At 35.4% G+C, this 15,540-nt stretch overlaps 1 protein-coding gene across 1 annotated transcript in view; it reads right to left on the bottom strand.

Annotated features, from left to right (window-relative positions):
- UGGT2 (UDP-glucose glycoprotein glucosyltransferase 2) overlaps nt 1–15,540 on the bottom strand; it is a 181,445-nt gene that overhangs the window by 142,721 nt on the left and 23,184 nt on the right. Inside the window, exons 3-5 of the mRNA XM_057707936.1 lie at nt 11,784–11,914; nt 11,195–11,307; nt 225–399 (exon numbers count right to left, since the gene is read on the bottom strand). Of these exons, the coding sequence (XP_057563919.1) occupies nt 225–399; nt 11,195–11,307; nt 11,784–11,914 (419 nt within the window). The remainder of the gene's footprint in view (nt 1–224; nt 400–11,194; nt 11,308–11,783; nt 11,915–15,540) is intronic.

Raw genomic sequence — 15,540 nt, 5'->3', positions numbered from 1 at the left:
CAGATATATGATAAAGGAAAGAAATACAAACATGATACTTCCAGAAAAGACACAGAATCTCAATATATTTTTCCACATAAAATTCACATTTGATAGTTGTGTTAATTTTTAAAAATCTTTAAATAACTATTCTAGGGGAAATTATTATGTAAAATCTAGTAGAGAAAGTATCATAAAATGTATTTTTAATAGCCAAAATAATCTTGGACAAAACAAACATGTACCTGAATATAATGCCGAAGAACATAAAGAATTTCCCCATTTTGAGCTTTTTCAGACAACGCTGTGTGAAATTTATGAAATGCTCTGGTACCCATTTCTGCATAAAGAATAATCACTGGTAAGTTTTCTTTGTTTGTAGGAAATTTGTGGTCTCCTTTAAACAGATAAGGTCTGGGCCTAAAATGAAAACAAAACACAAACAAGAACTTAAAGAGCATATGAGAAATATATCATGAAACTTCATAATTTCTGCTTATAAAACTTATAGAAATATATATACATGCATTAATGTGTGTGTGTCAAAAATTATCCGCACTCCAATTATATTAAATAACTTCTGTAAATTCTACAGCCAGAGCGCGGATATTTTTTGACTCACCTACGTATATATACAAGGGTGAGTCAAAAGTTATCTGCACTCCAGTTATATTAAAACTTGTTGGCTGCACTGTCTTATCAGCGTTTTCTGTTCAAGGCTACTGTCTCCCCAGTCACTGTAGTGCACGTGTGAACGTGTTACATCAGTTCATTTTTAACTGCAGTATGACCAAAAATGGACGCCCCAGTTGTGATATGCACAAAAGAAGAGTGGTATGCAGTAATTCATTTTTTGTGGTCTGAGGGTGTACCTGGTGCCATTATTTATCGAAGACTGTGCGCAGTATGCAGAAAGTGTTTTGTTGCAAAGAAGTGTATATGAATGGATAGAGAAGTTCAGGGAAGGTTGCACAAGTGTTAGCCATCAAAAAGGAGCCAGACGCCCATCCACGTCCACGACTGATGACAACACTGAGCACACACATGAAATGGTTCTGTCAAACAGACGAATGACAGCGGGTTATGTGGCAAATCATTTGCAAACCAGCCATGGCTGTGCCTATGAAATAATCCACGAGACTAAGGTTTCGAAAAGTTTGTGCAAGATGGGTGCCAAAACAACTCACAGAAGAGTATAAACAGAAGTGTTTGGATATCTGCAAATAAAATTTGGACCCATACTCTAAGGAAGGTGAAAGTTTCTTAAAGAGAATCATTGCTGGTGACGAGACGTGGATTCATCACTACGAGCCCAACGGCAGAGTATGGAATGAAAACATTCTCAATCACCAACCAAGAAAAAGTTCAAAAGTCAACCATCAGCTGGAAAATTGATGCTTACAGTTTTCTGGGATTCTCAAGGGCCACTATGGGAATATTATCACGAAAAAGGTTCAACAACCAATAGCGCTTGTTACAGTGAGATGCTTACTGAAGAGCTGAAGGCTAAACTTCGGATTAAACCCAGAGGACTGCTATCCAAGGGCGTTGCGATCTTGCATGACAGTGCACGTCCGCACACTTCTGCCCACCTTGTTGACACTCTGCAAAAACTTCGTTTTGAGGTGTTGAAGCATCCTCCCTACAGTCTTGTTCCATTGGACTTTCACCTGTTTGGTCCCCTGAATGCAGCCCTGTGAGTACAAAGATTCACTTCTGATGAAGAAGTGAAGACAGTGGTACATTAGTGGCTCACACCTCAGCCTAAAACATTTCTTAATGAGGGAATCTGAAAGCTTGTTGACAGATGAACAAAGTGTACTGAAAAGCAAGGAGATTATGTTGAAAAATGATGTATTTGTCTTTCCTAAAAGTTAATTAAAATAAATTCTACAGCCCGAGTGCAGATAATTTTTGACTCACCCGTGTGTGTGTGTACACTTGTACACATATATATAAATGTATGTGTCTATATGTGTGTTATTTTATATGTAAGAAAATCACATATTTTATATATAAAATCACACAAAAGTAATTTAAATTTCCTTTGGTGACTTCTGCGCACAGAACTTCTAAATGACAGAAAAGAAAAATATTACTTGGTTAGCCCAACACTGAATACTAAAAAAATTTTATTTTCAATCAATGTTCACTATCTTTAAAAATAACATATAAATGGCAACATATTTTCAGTGAAATAAAGTTTATATTATCTTCAATTGGAAGAATATAACTTTTCATTATAGCTCACATTTCCTGAAAACAGGCTCCAAATCTTTAAAAAAAACAAAATAAAGGTACTATGTCTTGCAAAGATTATCCATTCTCAATATGAGTTACAATTCATTAAATCCCCAAGGATAATCAAACAAACAGAGCAGTCCTATGGTCTGCCCTACCATCATAAACAGACTCTGACATCTTATTTGCCAGGCGCTATGCAAGATTCTTTATACATATTAGTAAATTCTATCTTCACAATGAAATTAATATTAGTATTAAAGATAAATGTTTTCAAATAATTTACTACTATTGGTAATTGGAAAGCCTGCTAATGCTTAGATAAATCTTGAGGATGAATATAAAAAAATTAGAAGAAACAAAATAGATTTTCCAGAGACAAAGATAAAGGCTAATACACCATTTGTTCATGAGTCTGTAAGGATGTCTTCTTATACCCTAAAACACGTACCTGTCAAAGTCTGCTTTTTTAATTAGCTCACGAACCATATGGGTGTATCATAGGTAATAAAAAAAAAATTACACTATGTGTAAGGAGAATTACTCCATAAGAGAGAATACAGTTTTTAAAAATTGAATAGATTACATTTAAAAATAGAAAGTTACATTTCTTCAATTGACTAAGATTACAAAGGGAAATCATACAAATTAGCATTGGTAAAAATGTCAGAAATGGGAGTATAAAACATAACCAGCTTTTAGAAAATTCCAAAACATGTACCAATTTTAAATGCATACACTTATTTACCTTGTGGTTCTAGTTCTAGAAATTTACCTAAGAAAATATCAAGATAACAGTATAAAGATACATGTACATAAAAATATATGTACATGGATGTTCATATATTGTTTATAATAGAGGAAAAACATAAAATAGCTTATATCCCCATCACAAGAGGTGGGATTAATTAAACGTACTTGTTCATTTAATTACGGTATCATTCTTTTGATAAATATCTGAGCATCCACTATGTGGCAAGTGGAAATACAACACACTATATAAATGGGTCCTGCTCCACAAGGACAAAGCATATTTATTTATATGTAAGACATGCAGGGATGTATAATTCAGCAGGGGAAGGTTCTAAGACATCCTTTATAGTACAATCCCATGTAAGTTTTTAAGAAAAGAATATATCTGCATGTGAATATATGTATTAAATAAGAAAAAAATATACCAAACTTAACAGAATTATGGGTCATTTTCCCTTTCTACTTTGTATTTTTTCTGAAGTATTTGAATATTTTAATAATGACCATGTACTTTTTTTTTAACTTTTAAAATGCAGCTTTTGTACAACTATACTCCAATAAAATCTTTTCTAAAGTAAAAATTTTTTAAAATGCAGCTTTCCATTTTGGACAAAAAAAGAGGGTCATGCAGATTTGAAGTGGCAATCGGAGAGCAGTCCTTAATGCTACATTTCCCAAATCTCCAATAATATTTTTAAAGACACAGAAAAAGTCAAAAACTCTTAATGAAGCTGAAAACTAATAATAACTTTATACTATAATTTGGGAGTAAAACCTACTAATTATAAAATCTACGCAGTTTAACTTAGAATCATAACTGATGCCTTCCTATCTAAAACATAACGCACCTTACCACTTGAAATGCAAAAACGTACTAGCCAACAATAAAGATAGTATAATTCTTTGTCTCTTTCCTACTTCCCATTCCATGGTTCAAAGATCCATGGTCTGAATCTGCCCCAAACTTGACAGATATTACACTAAAATGTCATTTATTTATTTGGGAGGAAGTGACAGCAATCATTACCGTCCTAAATGAGTATAACTTTCTCTCCCCTGCCCCCTACAAGGAAATAAAAGTAGTTTAGGGAATTGGGACAAGAATACCACATAGCAAAAAAAGACAACTTTGATGGCTTAAATGTGCTAAATTTTAAAAAAAAAGCAAAAACAAAATTTTAACTCAACCAAAGGCAGAATAAATCAACCAAAGGCAAAAGGTAATAGATTAGAACCTTAAAAAAGTAGAATAAATAAATGCATCAGTTATTGCTCTAAAAATAAATATAAATCTAATCTGTTAAAACTGAAAGAAAATGAAAAGAAAACTTAAGAATGAGAAACATCTACAGAGAGGGAAAAAATTAAAATGTTCTTATTACTGTATATATATCTGTGCATAAATACATTATTTGCTTAAATGAAAAAAACCACCACTATGGACCAATGTTGATAGTGTGACATAAACCACAGATTATGTGCCTAAGGCTCACAAAAAAAAAATAGGTTAACACTATATACATATATACACATATATACATACACATGTAAAACACATATATAACTACTGTGTGTGTGTGTGTGTATACATATATATATGTACATATATGCATTTAGCTTCTGTCAGGTTAGGGAATTGATTTTATCCCACTTACAAGCTAATAAATTTGCCCTTTGCTGTTTCATGGATTCTGGCAGAAGACAGACTCTTAGGTCAGAAACAAAGAAATATACTACTCACGGCTCACAAACAGCATGAGCACTGTTTAGCATGTTTGCATCAGTTCCCTGTGGCCCCCACATTCCATGGGGGTGAAAATGGACCCACAAGAATGCTACACATGTAGTGGGTATGCACCACAGCTACGAAACACTGAGCATGGGAAACCCATCATTTTATAACAAGCAGTCAACAACCTACTCTTTTGTCCCAGAGGCAGACATTTACTCATCCCTTAGAAGTCACTTGCTGCACACAACCCTGGGAAATGGCCTGGGTACAGAGCATTTAAGTCCTCACAGTCTTGCCATACCCAGAAAGACATTCAGGGGCTTTGGCAGAGTGCCTCTCCCAACAATCCACCTCTTGGCCTGACAAATGCTTGACCGAACTCAAATTTTTATAACTATGCTACTCATAACCAACAGAAGAAGGGACTAAATGCATTCAATCTGTCTCATATAGCATTGAATTAAGGCCACTATCAACAAGACTCCAAGCTGCAGGGTGGGGCCCATCTGCAGTATTAACCACAGGGTCCCAAATTCAGCTAACTGTGACAAAGTCCCAAGGGGGCTAAAATGTTCTATTGCAGACAGATAGCAGGTAGCCTAAGGTCTGTCTATAATCCGCTACAACTGTAAATGTTTACTAGGGGCAATAAATGGACCAAGAAAGCAACCCCTACTCCCAATGGAAACATTTTGTGCCTACTTTCTGGAAATACAAACATTTAACCCCAAAACAGCACAAGTCACTCCAGTTCCCAAAACTGTTAAACTTGCACCTAGTATTGCAGCATCAATGAGCATATGTGGCCTAACCCCAGGCTGCTCCGGGGATGGAAGTATATATAAATTTATATCATTAAGATTAAAAGAAGGGTTGTCTAGCCCAGATGTTTATACATGAATTTGGGGGAGGGAGGAATGTATGCTTAGGAGCTGCCACTGATGGAAGTCAGGCGCAAGTGAGGCCCAGGCCTGGCCATATTCACATCACGTGTAGAGGAATGACAAACCCCGCAGCAGGTCAGATTGTCAGCCACAGCTGCTGGCCAACCCAGGCAGACCGTGTGCCTGTTTTGACATGCTGCTGTGCTGGATCCAGGATCAAAGAAAACAATTTTTCCCCTTCCCACACCTTCAGAGCCTAAGGTCAGGTGCTAGACTTGCAGTTCTACGTAAGCAGCCATGAAATCGATGTGTCCCATCCCAACACCTACAATTTTACCTATTTTCTAATCATCCTCTATTCATATCCACACCTTTCATCTGGAAGAATCAGGTTCAAGTGAGACGAGCATTTTTAAGAAACTTACAAAGACTCATTATGGCCCCCACCAAGGCCCATGTGGCCACTGTAGAACGACTTGGTAAGCAGTAGACTCAACCAACTGGTTATCCTCATGATCCAGGACCTTCATGATATTTCCAACAAAACAATCCAGTGGGCTGCACCAAAATTAAACTTTGAATTATTCAAGCCCCTTCTGTCTGGGCGACCACATGGAGGCTGTACCAACCAAGGAAAGATACATGACATCCAGCAATGGTCGTGGCAAAATCCTGGACAAATCTATATAACCTCCTACCTCTTTCATCCTAATCATTTCACAAGAGGTGGCCAAGAGATGAAACCTTTCTGAGCATGGTCACATCCAGAGATCAAACTGCTTTACTAAAGTCTATGGACCAGGGGGTTGGGGTGGGATGAACTGGGAGATTGGGATTGCTGTATACACATTACTAACAAGAAAAAATATATAAAATTGTACACTTTTAAATACTTGCAGTTTACTGTATGTGAATTATATCTCAATAAAAGTTATTTAAAAAATAATCACTAAAAAAAAAAGTCTATGGACGAGAAGGTGAGGAGGTAGAGTCATATCTTTTTGAATTAACTTTTGAGGAGGCCATTCTAGTGTGCTCAGAAACCAGGTGCCTGTGGATGGTAGAAAATGTGGAACGTTCAGTGAATACTTTGACTACTGATCTAGTGTTGGTAGCCTCTGTGAAATAAAGTGCATAATTGCCAGACTATAGATGACCTGGAAAGCCAGAAGAACAAAAGTTTAGATTCAAGGGCTACACTGGTGTGGCCAGAGCTAGCTGATTGGATTTAAGCAGCAAAACCATAACCTGAAGAAGTATCAACAGGGATGAAGCACCAAAGGTAGCACCAAGAGCAGGATCAAAGATCTGACACAGTCAGTTTGCCAGGAACGGGTGGTGGCCCAGTGCAATGTGGACACCTTTACCACAAGAGAAAGAAACCACCTCTGGACAGAAGTCTCAAGTCAGGTATGCTGTGGTAGATCTTACATCAGAAAAATGTAGTCCTTTATTGTGCTCCTGTCTATGCTGGTGCATCTTCCATGCAACGGTGGAGCCAGGTATCAACAGCAGCAATTCGATGCTGCAGTCCTGACATGCAGCTTGACTCCCACTCAGACTCATTGTGTGCTGGGTGTGGACTGTGTGTATCTACAGAAGTAGTCCAGACTGTCAGATGGGCAGGTGCGGTTTATCTCACAGCGTACAGCCCCAAAGAGCGGTGCCTCTAACCTGCCAGCTGGCAGTCTTCCAAGCGGCAGACCAGATAGGCAGGCCACTGGCACCACCCCAGGGGTCAGTATAAATGTCGTGAGTTTCATTAAGGGGTCAGGGGTTGGTCAGGGATAAGAGAACTGCCTTGAATTCTGCCCAATGAGCTGACTGACCACATCTGCTTTGGGTTTTACATACCTGCAGCCGGGACGAACAGCAGTAGCAGCCCTAAGACACCACCAGCTTGTAACTTAGTTGAATGGATCAGTAACCTGACCCAGGCATTAAGGGAAACAAATGTGAACTAAGGGCCCCACTGAGTCAGAAATTTTACTTCCAGTAGTGGATTGGGCATTTGGCTTGTCCCACAGGAGGACCACTGCTGCTTCTGAAGTAACTGTGCTCTTGAATATACTATTTCCACTCAACCAGAGAGACTCGCTGGGTCCCTTCCACCTTGTTCGTCTAGCTGACCTATGTCAAAATGTAAGCATCAGATACAGAGTCACAAGACTTCCTGAGTCAGGTGTTCAGTTTCAACTAAAGCTTAGCAATTTTAAGTTTCTCTTTTTAAAAACGGGTGTACTAGATGGCTGAGTCAGGCAGGTGGCGCTGCTGTACTTGGAAACTGCCTCTGGGTTTTCAAGCAGCCATTCAGTCTGCAACTGAAGTTGTGATCTTCCCCTTCTTCTGGGATTCTACGTTGATTCCGCTGGACAACCTGGGACTAGGCAGTACATGTGTAGTCTCCCAACGAGAGCGTCTCCCTTTAGACTTCATGAGCATTCACAGCATTCAAAGTATATACACATACAATATCGATACCAGTTATAGATTTGGATGTGGGAGCCAAAACAAAACTAAAAGTACACTGAATTGGTCTAGAGATCATTTTCATTGCCTTCCCCATTATGAGCAATTTCCAAATCCCATCAGTTGAGCTTGGGTGCCTTTTCCGGTAGGAACAAAGATCAAAAATCACGTGTGAGGAGCTACAGTAGCAGTTATCAGAAGACTGCTATCACCCAGCCAGGACCACTGGGCATGTAGCATGGCAGGGGGAAAGAGAGGGGAGCAGTATGGAAAAAATTCAAGTGTTGCGCTTTTGTCTCCCCAACCCAGGGGGCCCTTGTCCTTCCTCTTTCAGAGGAAGACATGTGTCTGTCAATATCCCACCCTTGTTTCTAAAACTGTCAAGAACTGTAAAAGGTCTAAGGCTTGGTTTTAGACTACTTACAAAGTAGTAAGTTAGGCTTTTGTCATTTTATGGATTCTGGCAGAAGACATGAGACTCCTGTGTCAAAGACAAAGGACTTCATTGCTCAAAGCACAGCAAGCAGCATGAGCATTATATTTGCTCCCCAAGTTCCACAACGGGAGGCTGTGTGACAAAATATACGCCTAAACAGATACCATACAAACAGTAGGTGTACGCTGCAACTGAGGATCACTGTACTTGGGGAACCACAGTTTTCTAACAAGCAGTAAATAAGCCCGCTCTTCTTTCCAAAAGGAAACATTACCTAGTTCCTCAAGGTTGCTCACTATAAGCACAACCCTGAGAAATGGTTCAGGTAAAGAGCAGTCCACATCTTGTGTTTTTTACTGGTCAGACCAAGCAAGAACATGCAAGGACTCACAAGGTCCCACGGCAGGTTGCCTCTCCCAAACAGCTTGATGTTAACCTTTTTTTAATCTTAATTTCAGATTAAACATCTAAAATTAAACATTTAATTTAGTATTAGTGTCTATAAGAAAATTATAACTTCAGACATCAGAAGTCAGAAATCAATAACAATAATAAACTTTAAAAGTTACTAAAATTCCTTTAAAAAAATGCACTAGGCAAAGAAAAACAAAACATATTAGGGCTGACAATTTCATAGTCTATTAATGCTTTAGAGGAACAGGTAATTCCTGTGCTGTACCAACTCTTATAGAATAACATGGTTGCCTAACTCACTATATAAAGCTAGAATAACGTTAAAAATGGCATAGTTTAAATAATAGCTAATCTCATTAAAGGATACAAATGAATCTTAATAAAGATATAAGTAATTTTAATTCAACAGCAATTAAGATAATTTCACACCATTAACAAACAGTTCTCCCTAAAAACGCAAGGGTGTAATAGTTTAAAATATATTACCATAATACATAGTATGTCCAAAGAGAAAAACTTTGAATTCATCTTAATAGATGAAAAACAACTGATAAAACAAAACAATTATTTCTCATTTTAAAAATATGGAAAATTATAAAACTCTAAAGTTTTAAAAGGAATGAACAGAAAACATACTATGTTATCTGCTGAGAGATTCAAAATAAACATTTAAATTCTTTTAAAATTAACTAATAGGTTTAATATAATTCTAATCAAAACCCAACCAAGATTTTTTCAAGAAGCAATTTGGCAGAAGAGGAAGGATTCAAATGTTAGTCTGAAAGCATCAATAAGCAAAAAGAGCTAAGAAATTCTGGAGGAAAAAAAAGCAGCAATGAAGAGGAAACTGTCCTGTGAGATATTGGAATAAATTATAAAGCAATAAATACTAACAACATGGCAGTGTTACAAGAAACATAACAGTATAGAACAAATAGTTATAAAATAGACTATAATATAAATATAATGAACATAATAACTGACTAGCCACCTGAGGGGAAAAAAATCTAACTGGATGCTTGCCTTGCCTTCCTATGAAAATAAATTACAGACAGATTAAAAGTTTAAGGTAAAAGGAAAACTACTGGAAAATATCAGTAAAATCTCTCACTCAGGTTTGGGAAAAACTGTGTAAGTATAAAAATATACATACATAAAGGAAAACTTTAGCTACATAAAAATAAAAGCTTCTGTATATCAAAATTAATATGAAATATAAGTAAATATTAGAAAAAGTTTTCAACAAATAAAAGAAGTACTAATATAAATTACTAAATATGTTACTGTTTAATACATAAAGAACTCATTCAAAATTAGAGAAACAACTTTAATATTTCTTAAAGTATAAACAATCAGGCAGTAAAACATACTGGTAGGCATTACTCCGTAAAAATCACTACTAAGTTAATAACCTCCTTCCTACTTCCCATACTCACTTGTATTAAATACTTGGAAGAAAAAGGTTTTGAATAATGCATTATAAAATAGCAATTCTATATTATTGTTTTTACTAATTTTTTATTCCCAACATACACATTCAATTTATATTTAAAGAGATATAGTCTAGATAAATCCACACTTTTGTGTGTTTACAGGCACACCTCATTTTATTACGCTTTGCTTTATTGTGCTTCGCAAATACTGCATTTTTAACAAATTGAAGATCTGTGCCAACGGTGTCGAGCAAGTCTATGGGCACCATTTTTCCAATAGCATTTGCTCATTTCCTCTGTGTCAAATTTTGTAATTTTTGCAATATTTCACACTCTCTACCAGCAAAGAGATTAAGACTCACTGAAGGCTCAAATGATAGTATTTTTTAGCAATCAAATATTTTAAAATAAAGGTATATACATTTTTTAGACATAATGCTATTGTACACTCAATAGACTACAATACAGTGTAGACATAACTTTTATATGCACTGGGATACCAAAAAATTTGTGTGAATTATTGCAGTATTCACTTTATTGAAGTGGTCTGGAAGTGAACCCACAATATCTTTCAGGTCTGCCTGTATTTGAAAAAACAACTTACATTATATAAAATGTATCTCTGATATATTTTATGGTATTTTGGTATTCTAAAATCAAAAGCTAATCGAAATAAAATATTGAAAGTACTTATATATTTTAGAGAAGGACTTAGACTCAGATATATTCAGAGCACATTCTTTAATATACGATGTCTTGGAATATTAAAATTTTTTATTATAAGAAATTTCTATTTCAACCCTCATCTCTTTTTATAAACCACTTCTTTCACTACAGGCTATCATTAATTTACCTTGAAGTAGCTTTCTTCAGCAGCTTTTTAATCTCATTAATTTTACAGGTGTGTTTCTCATGGATAACCACAAATGCGTCACAGCCATCTGGTGGGGGCTCATCGGCTGCAATCTAAGATTTCAAAGATTACACTTAGCTACAGTAGTTGATAATTACAATATCATTTCAAAAACTCACACATTACTTTGATTAAAATAGCTTATCAACTACTATTAAGTTATTGCTCTAATTAAAGTAAAAATATCTACACAGGCAGAATCAAATATTTTAACAAAATCAACTATATAGTAGGAAAACATACTTTGAAATTGTTGAAAAAGTCCCATTAAATTAAAATTGTCATTATAGTTCACTTCAATGGTGATTAATCCTCATAATTTCCTTATCCCAAATAACTACAAAATTACATAATATTCGATTATATTATAATCAATAGTAACAATGAAAATATAATCAACGATAGGCTATGGAACCAGGTATTGTAAGTTTGGATATTTTTTTCAACTAAAGACATTCACATTAAGATAGATTTATGTACATTGCTAGTATGCTTCTTTGTCAAATATAGTTTGGGTACATTTACATACCTGTTGAAACATCTGAATAGTTGGAGAGTATGCCCTTATAGAAAAAGCAAACTTTAAGAGATTGATATGTAAATTGTCTAAAAATTGTCCCGCTTTCTTCAGGATTAAGTTGTAGTAAGAATAATTTGATTCTATAAAAAGAATTCAAAAGAAAAGGATGTTAGTATTTCGTATCCAACACACTGGCACATCTCTCACTGTAGAGCTAACTAAATTAATGACATATTTTAAGTTTGTAATAGAAGGTGTTAGAACAAAAGGGAAAATCAAGATCTCTGCTTTATTATTTACTTCATTTTTATCTTCCAGTGAAGTCCAGGCAATCAATACAAGTTCAGATGAAAATAATCTTGCCATTAAAATCTATTTGGAAGAGGCCAACATAACAGACCAATTTACTTCAAAGTTGTAGAGTTCTAGTACATGGATAAGATATAGGGCCTATTTACAATTTAAGAGGAGACTAAAAATAGCAAAGGACTCTATACCACCTCTAGATTAATTCTCAAACTGTAATTAAAAATTATTTGTATAATTATTTGTTTAATGCTGTCCTTCCCATTAAGCTATAAACTGGTAAGGCAAGAATCTTTTCTAGCCTTTCAATTATACATTTCTACTCTTGGTACACAAAATAGGCATTTAGTACATTTCTGAAATTAACATTTAAGAAGTGAACAAACCTCTTCATACTAGGCCAATAATACTTTCCTAATCCAGTAATTTCAAAGAGTCATCATACGAGAGTAGGTGTGTTCACTGACTTCTACTTTAAGTGATTTCTCAGGAAGTTATTGAGAGTTTTCCCCCCAAGGATCAAAAAATAATGCAAGATTTGCCTTCAATAGTAAAAGCAACACAAAAGCAATTAGAGATGTTATCTTAAAAAAGGATCTTAAAAAAGATGTAATAGCTATGGCGTCAACAAAATAGTCAAAATTAATGTAATAACATAACAAAAATAAGACTGCATCAGTCAAAAGGGAATTGGTTTTACATGAAAATAGAGAAGAGAGTCAGCTCAAACAAATGTGAGTAGTGCCTGACCACAGACATCAAAATTTGTCAAGGTCACTGTTAAGGCTGTCTCTAATGTAGTAATGTATGTAAGATTCAGGGGTTTACAGAAACTAAACATGTATTTTAGGCTCAACTTGCAAGATAATCATGGATGCATTGGACTATTTTAGCTAATGTTTAAAAATAACTAAATCCATGCTTATCAACTAACCTGCTGATAATGATTTTGCCCTTTCAATATCTTTCATCTTTAGTTTCAGCTTTCACTTGATTTTTTTACCTACTGGCATTTAATACACATAAATCACTCTCATCTTAAAAAACAAAAAGCAAACAAACAAAAAAACCCGGCAGCAGTACCTGATGAGTCATGTACTGATTCATCTTATTTGCTTCATAGTCAATCTTGAAAGAGTTAACAATACTTATCTCTACTTCCTCGACCTGTAGTTTTCATTACTACAGCAGTAAAATTGCTCTCAAAGTCACCACTAATTTTTCTTTCATCAAAAGCTTAACGTTTATATTACTTGGTTCATCTTTAGTATTTGATAATGTCTATCACTTTCCACTTAATATTCCCCTGGCTTTCATGACATCATACTTCCTAGGTTTTCGCCTACCTCCACTGGTACTCAGTCTCTACTGCACGTTCTTCCTCTGGTTATCTCTTAAACACTGGTGTTCTTTATTTTCTTCTCGTTCTATCCCTTTTCCCTATAACTGCAATTACCTTCTTGATGTTGATAACTCCCAAATCCTACCTTTTAGCTTAGACTTTTTTTTTAACCTAAATCTCCCTTACATCAGCTTATTGGATAGCCTCACTTGGATATTCCACAAGCATTTCAAATGTGACACATCCAGATGGTAATCATCCTCCTACCCCAAACCTGGTTCTCAGTTATAAGTAACTGAGTTAGAAATGTCATAACATTTTCTAAAACTCTTCCCATTAAAATATACGAGCAACTTTACTTGTGTGGAAAGCATTAAAATCTTTAAGGGCTTTGAGAATAAGATTTTTATATGCTGAGAACACAGAGAAGTGGAAATAAACAGGGGCTCTGGAGTCAGATAAACCTTGCTTGACATTTCTGATTCACCACACAAAACTACCTAGGTCAGCTAATATCATGCCACTTGAATCTTGAGACATCAATAAATACATAACTCTGTGGCAGAATCATACAAAATGATTTAAGAACAGGCAATTCAATGTTTAAAAGGTCTTAATATGCTGGCACCTAAACTGTCCTCACGAAATGGCATCCAACTAGCACCCTGATTCAAAGAGTTAATGTTCAATATTTACAATTTTTTTAGGCAAGTAGATTACTGAAATTTTTCCTCAGTGAAGAGTATTTAGAGGGTCTCATGGAGATTCAACAACCTAGAAAATTACAAGTAACTAAGGATTTTAAACGTTTCCTCTAGATAATGTCTTGAAAACAAATTCAGTAAAATCTGATAGTTTTTAACATATTTAATTCTTCATATATACCATTTCTTCCTATGCCTAACAGTCAGCAATGAGGCAATAATATGCATTTGACTCTTACCATTATTAACAAGTTCAACAGAATTATATTTTTGTGTTAGTAATTCTTATTTAATACAATTCACTTTAGGTTTAACCCTAAAGTAGAGTTTACATCTCCTCTGCTTAAAGTAGTTTAAGTATTCCTGAGCTTATATTCCAACTTGTTAATGATCTGCCATCAGTTTGTCCAGACATGCTGTTTCATTTAGATATAAAATATGCTGACAAATCTAAGCAACTTAAAGGGTTCAAATTTTATTAGAGTAATTTTCAAGATTGCTTCTCCAATACAAAATGGCACCAAATAAGGCCACACAGCATGTACTAAGAACAGCAGATTTGGGAAAGGTACACTCAGGATTTTAGGTGAGAGCCAGGAAATCAGGTATTGGATTTTTTTTAACTATCATGAAAACCTGACATATTAATCTACCTTATTTTTACCTCAAATACCAAAACTAAAATTTTAGGACAAATACAAAACCAATGAACAACAACCCCCCACTGCTTTACAAGTAGACTCCTAGGTGGTCACAGTTTCTCTGCATAATCTACCCCTGTTGTCTCTTCTGCTGTCTCCCTTCCCTATGGCCTTGCTAAATCCTGTCATCCAAACTCAACTCCAGCATTCACCACTGGAAAGGCTATCCTGCTCTCTCTGAAATACTGACCAGGTGCCTCTTTATGCACTTCCATGTTATACCTACCCCTCCCCGTTAAAGTTCTCATCACCTAATAGTATATGTAGCTGTTCTGCTGTCTCCGTCATATTTTAAGGTCTGGAGAACACAGATCACATTTATTCATCTTTGTATTCTCAGTATCTAAAGCAGCACATACTGTCTCCTGTGACTCAATGATTAATGAATACTAAAGCTTTTTAGTAAAAGTTTTTTGAAAGAGCAAATTACTTGTTTTTGGAAATATTTCAGTTTAAAGTATCATTAAACGCATGTTTGCTCTCTTTATCTTAAACCTATCTCATAAAATCATAAAATTGTTGAACTTCAAAGCTGCTTTAGCCAAACAGGCTCTAGTAAATGAACACTTAACACATGCAAAACCATTGTTCATCTTACACTTACACTCAGGAATAAAACCGTAAACTATTTAATCACCATGGTTAAGACATTTTCTCTAAGTTAAAAGGCTAAAGAATTCCCTCTTGAGAGATTTCATGTTAATACCATTTAT

Source organism: Hippopotamus amphibius, chromosome 14, assembly GCF_030028045.1.
Source record: "Hippopotamus amphibius kiboko isolate mHipAmp2 chromosome 14, mHipAmp2.hap2, whole genome shotgun sequence".
Classification (NCBI taxonomy): domain Eukaryota; kingdom Metazoa; phylum Chordata; class Mammalia; order Artiodactyla; family Hippopotamidae; genus Hippopotamus; species Hippopotamus amphibius.
This window is presented reverse-complemented; position numbering and strand designations above follow the sequence as displayed.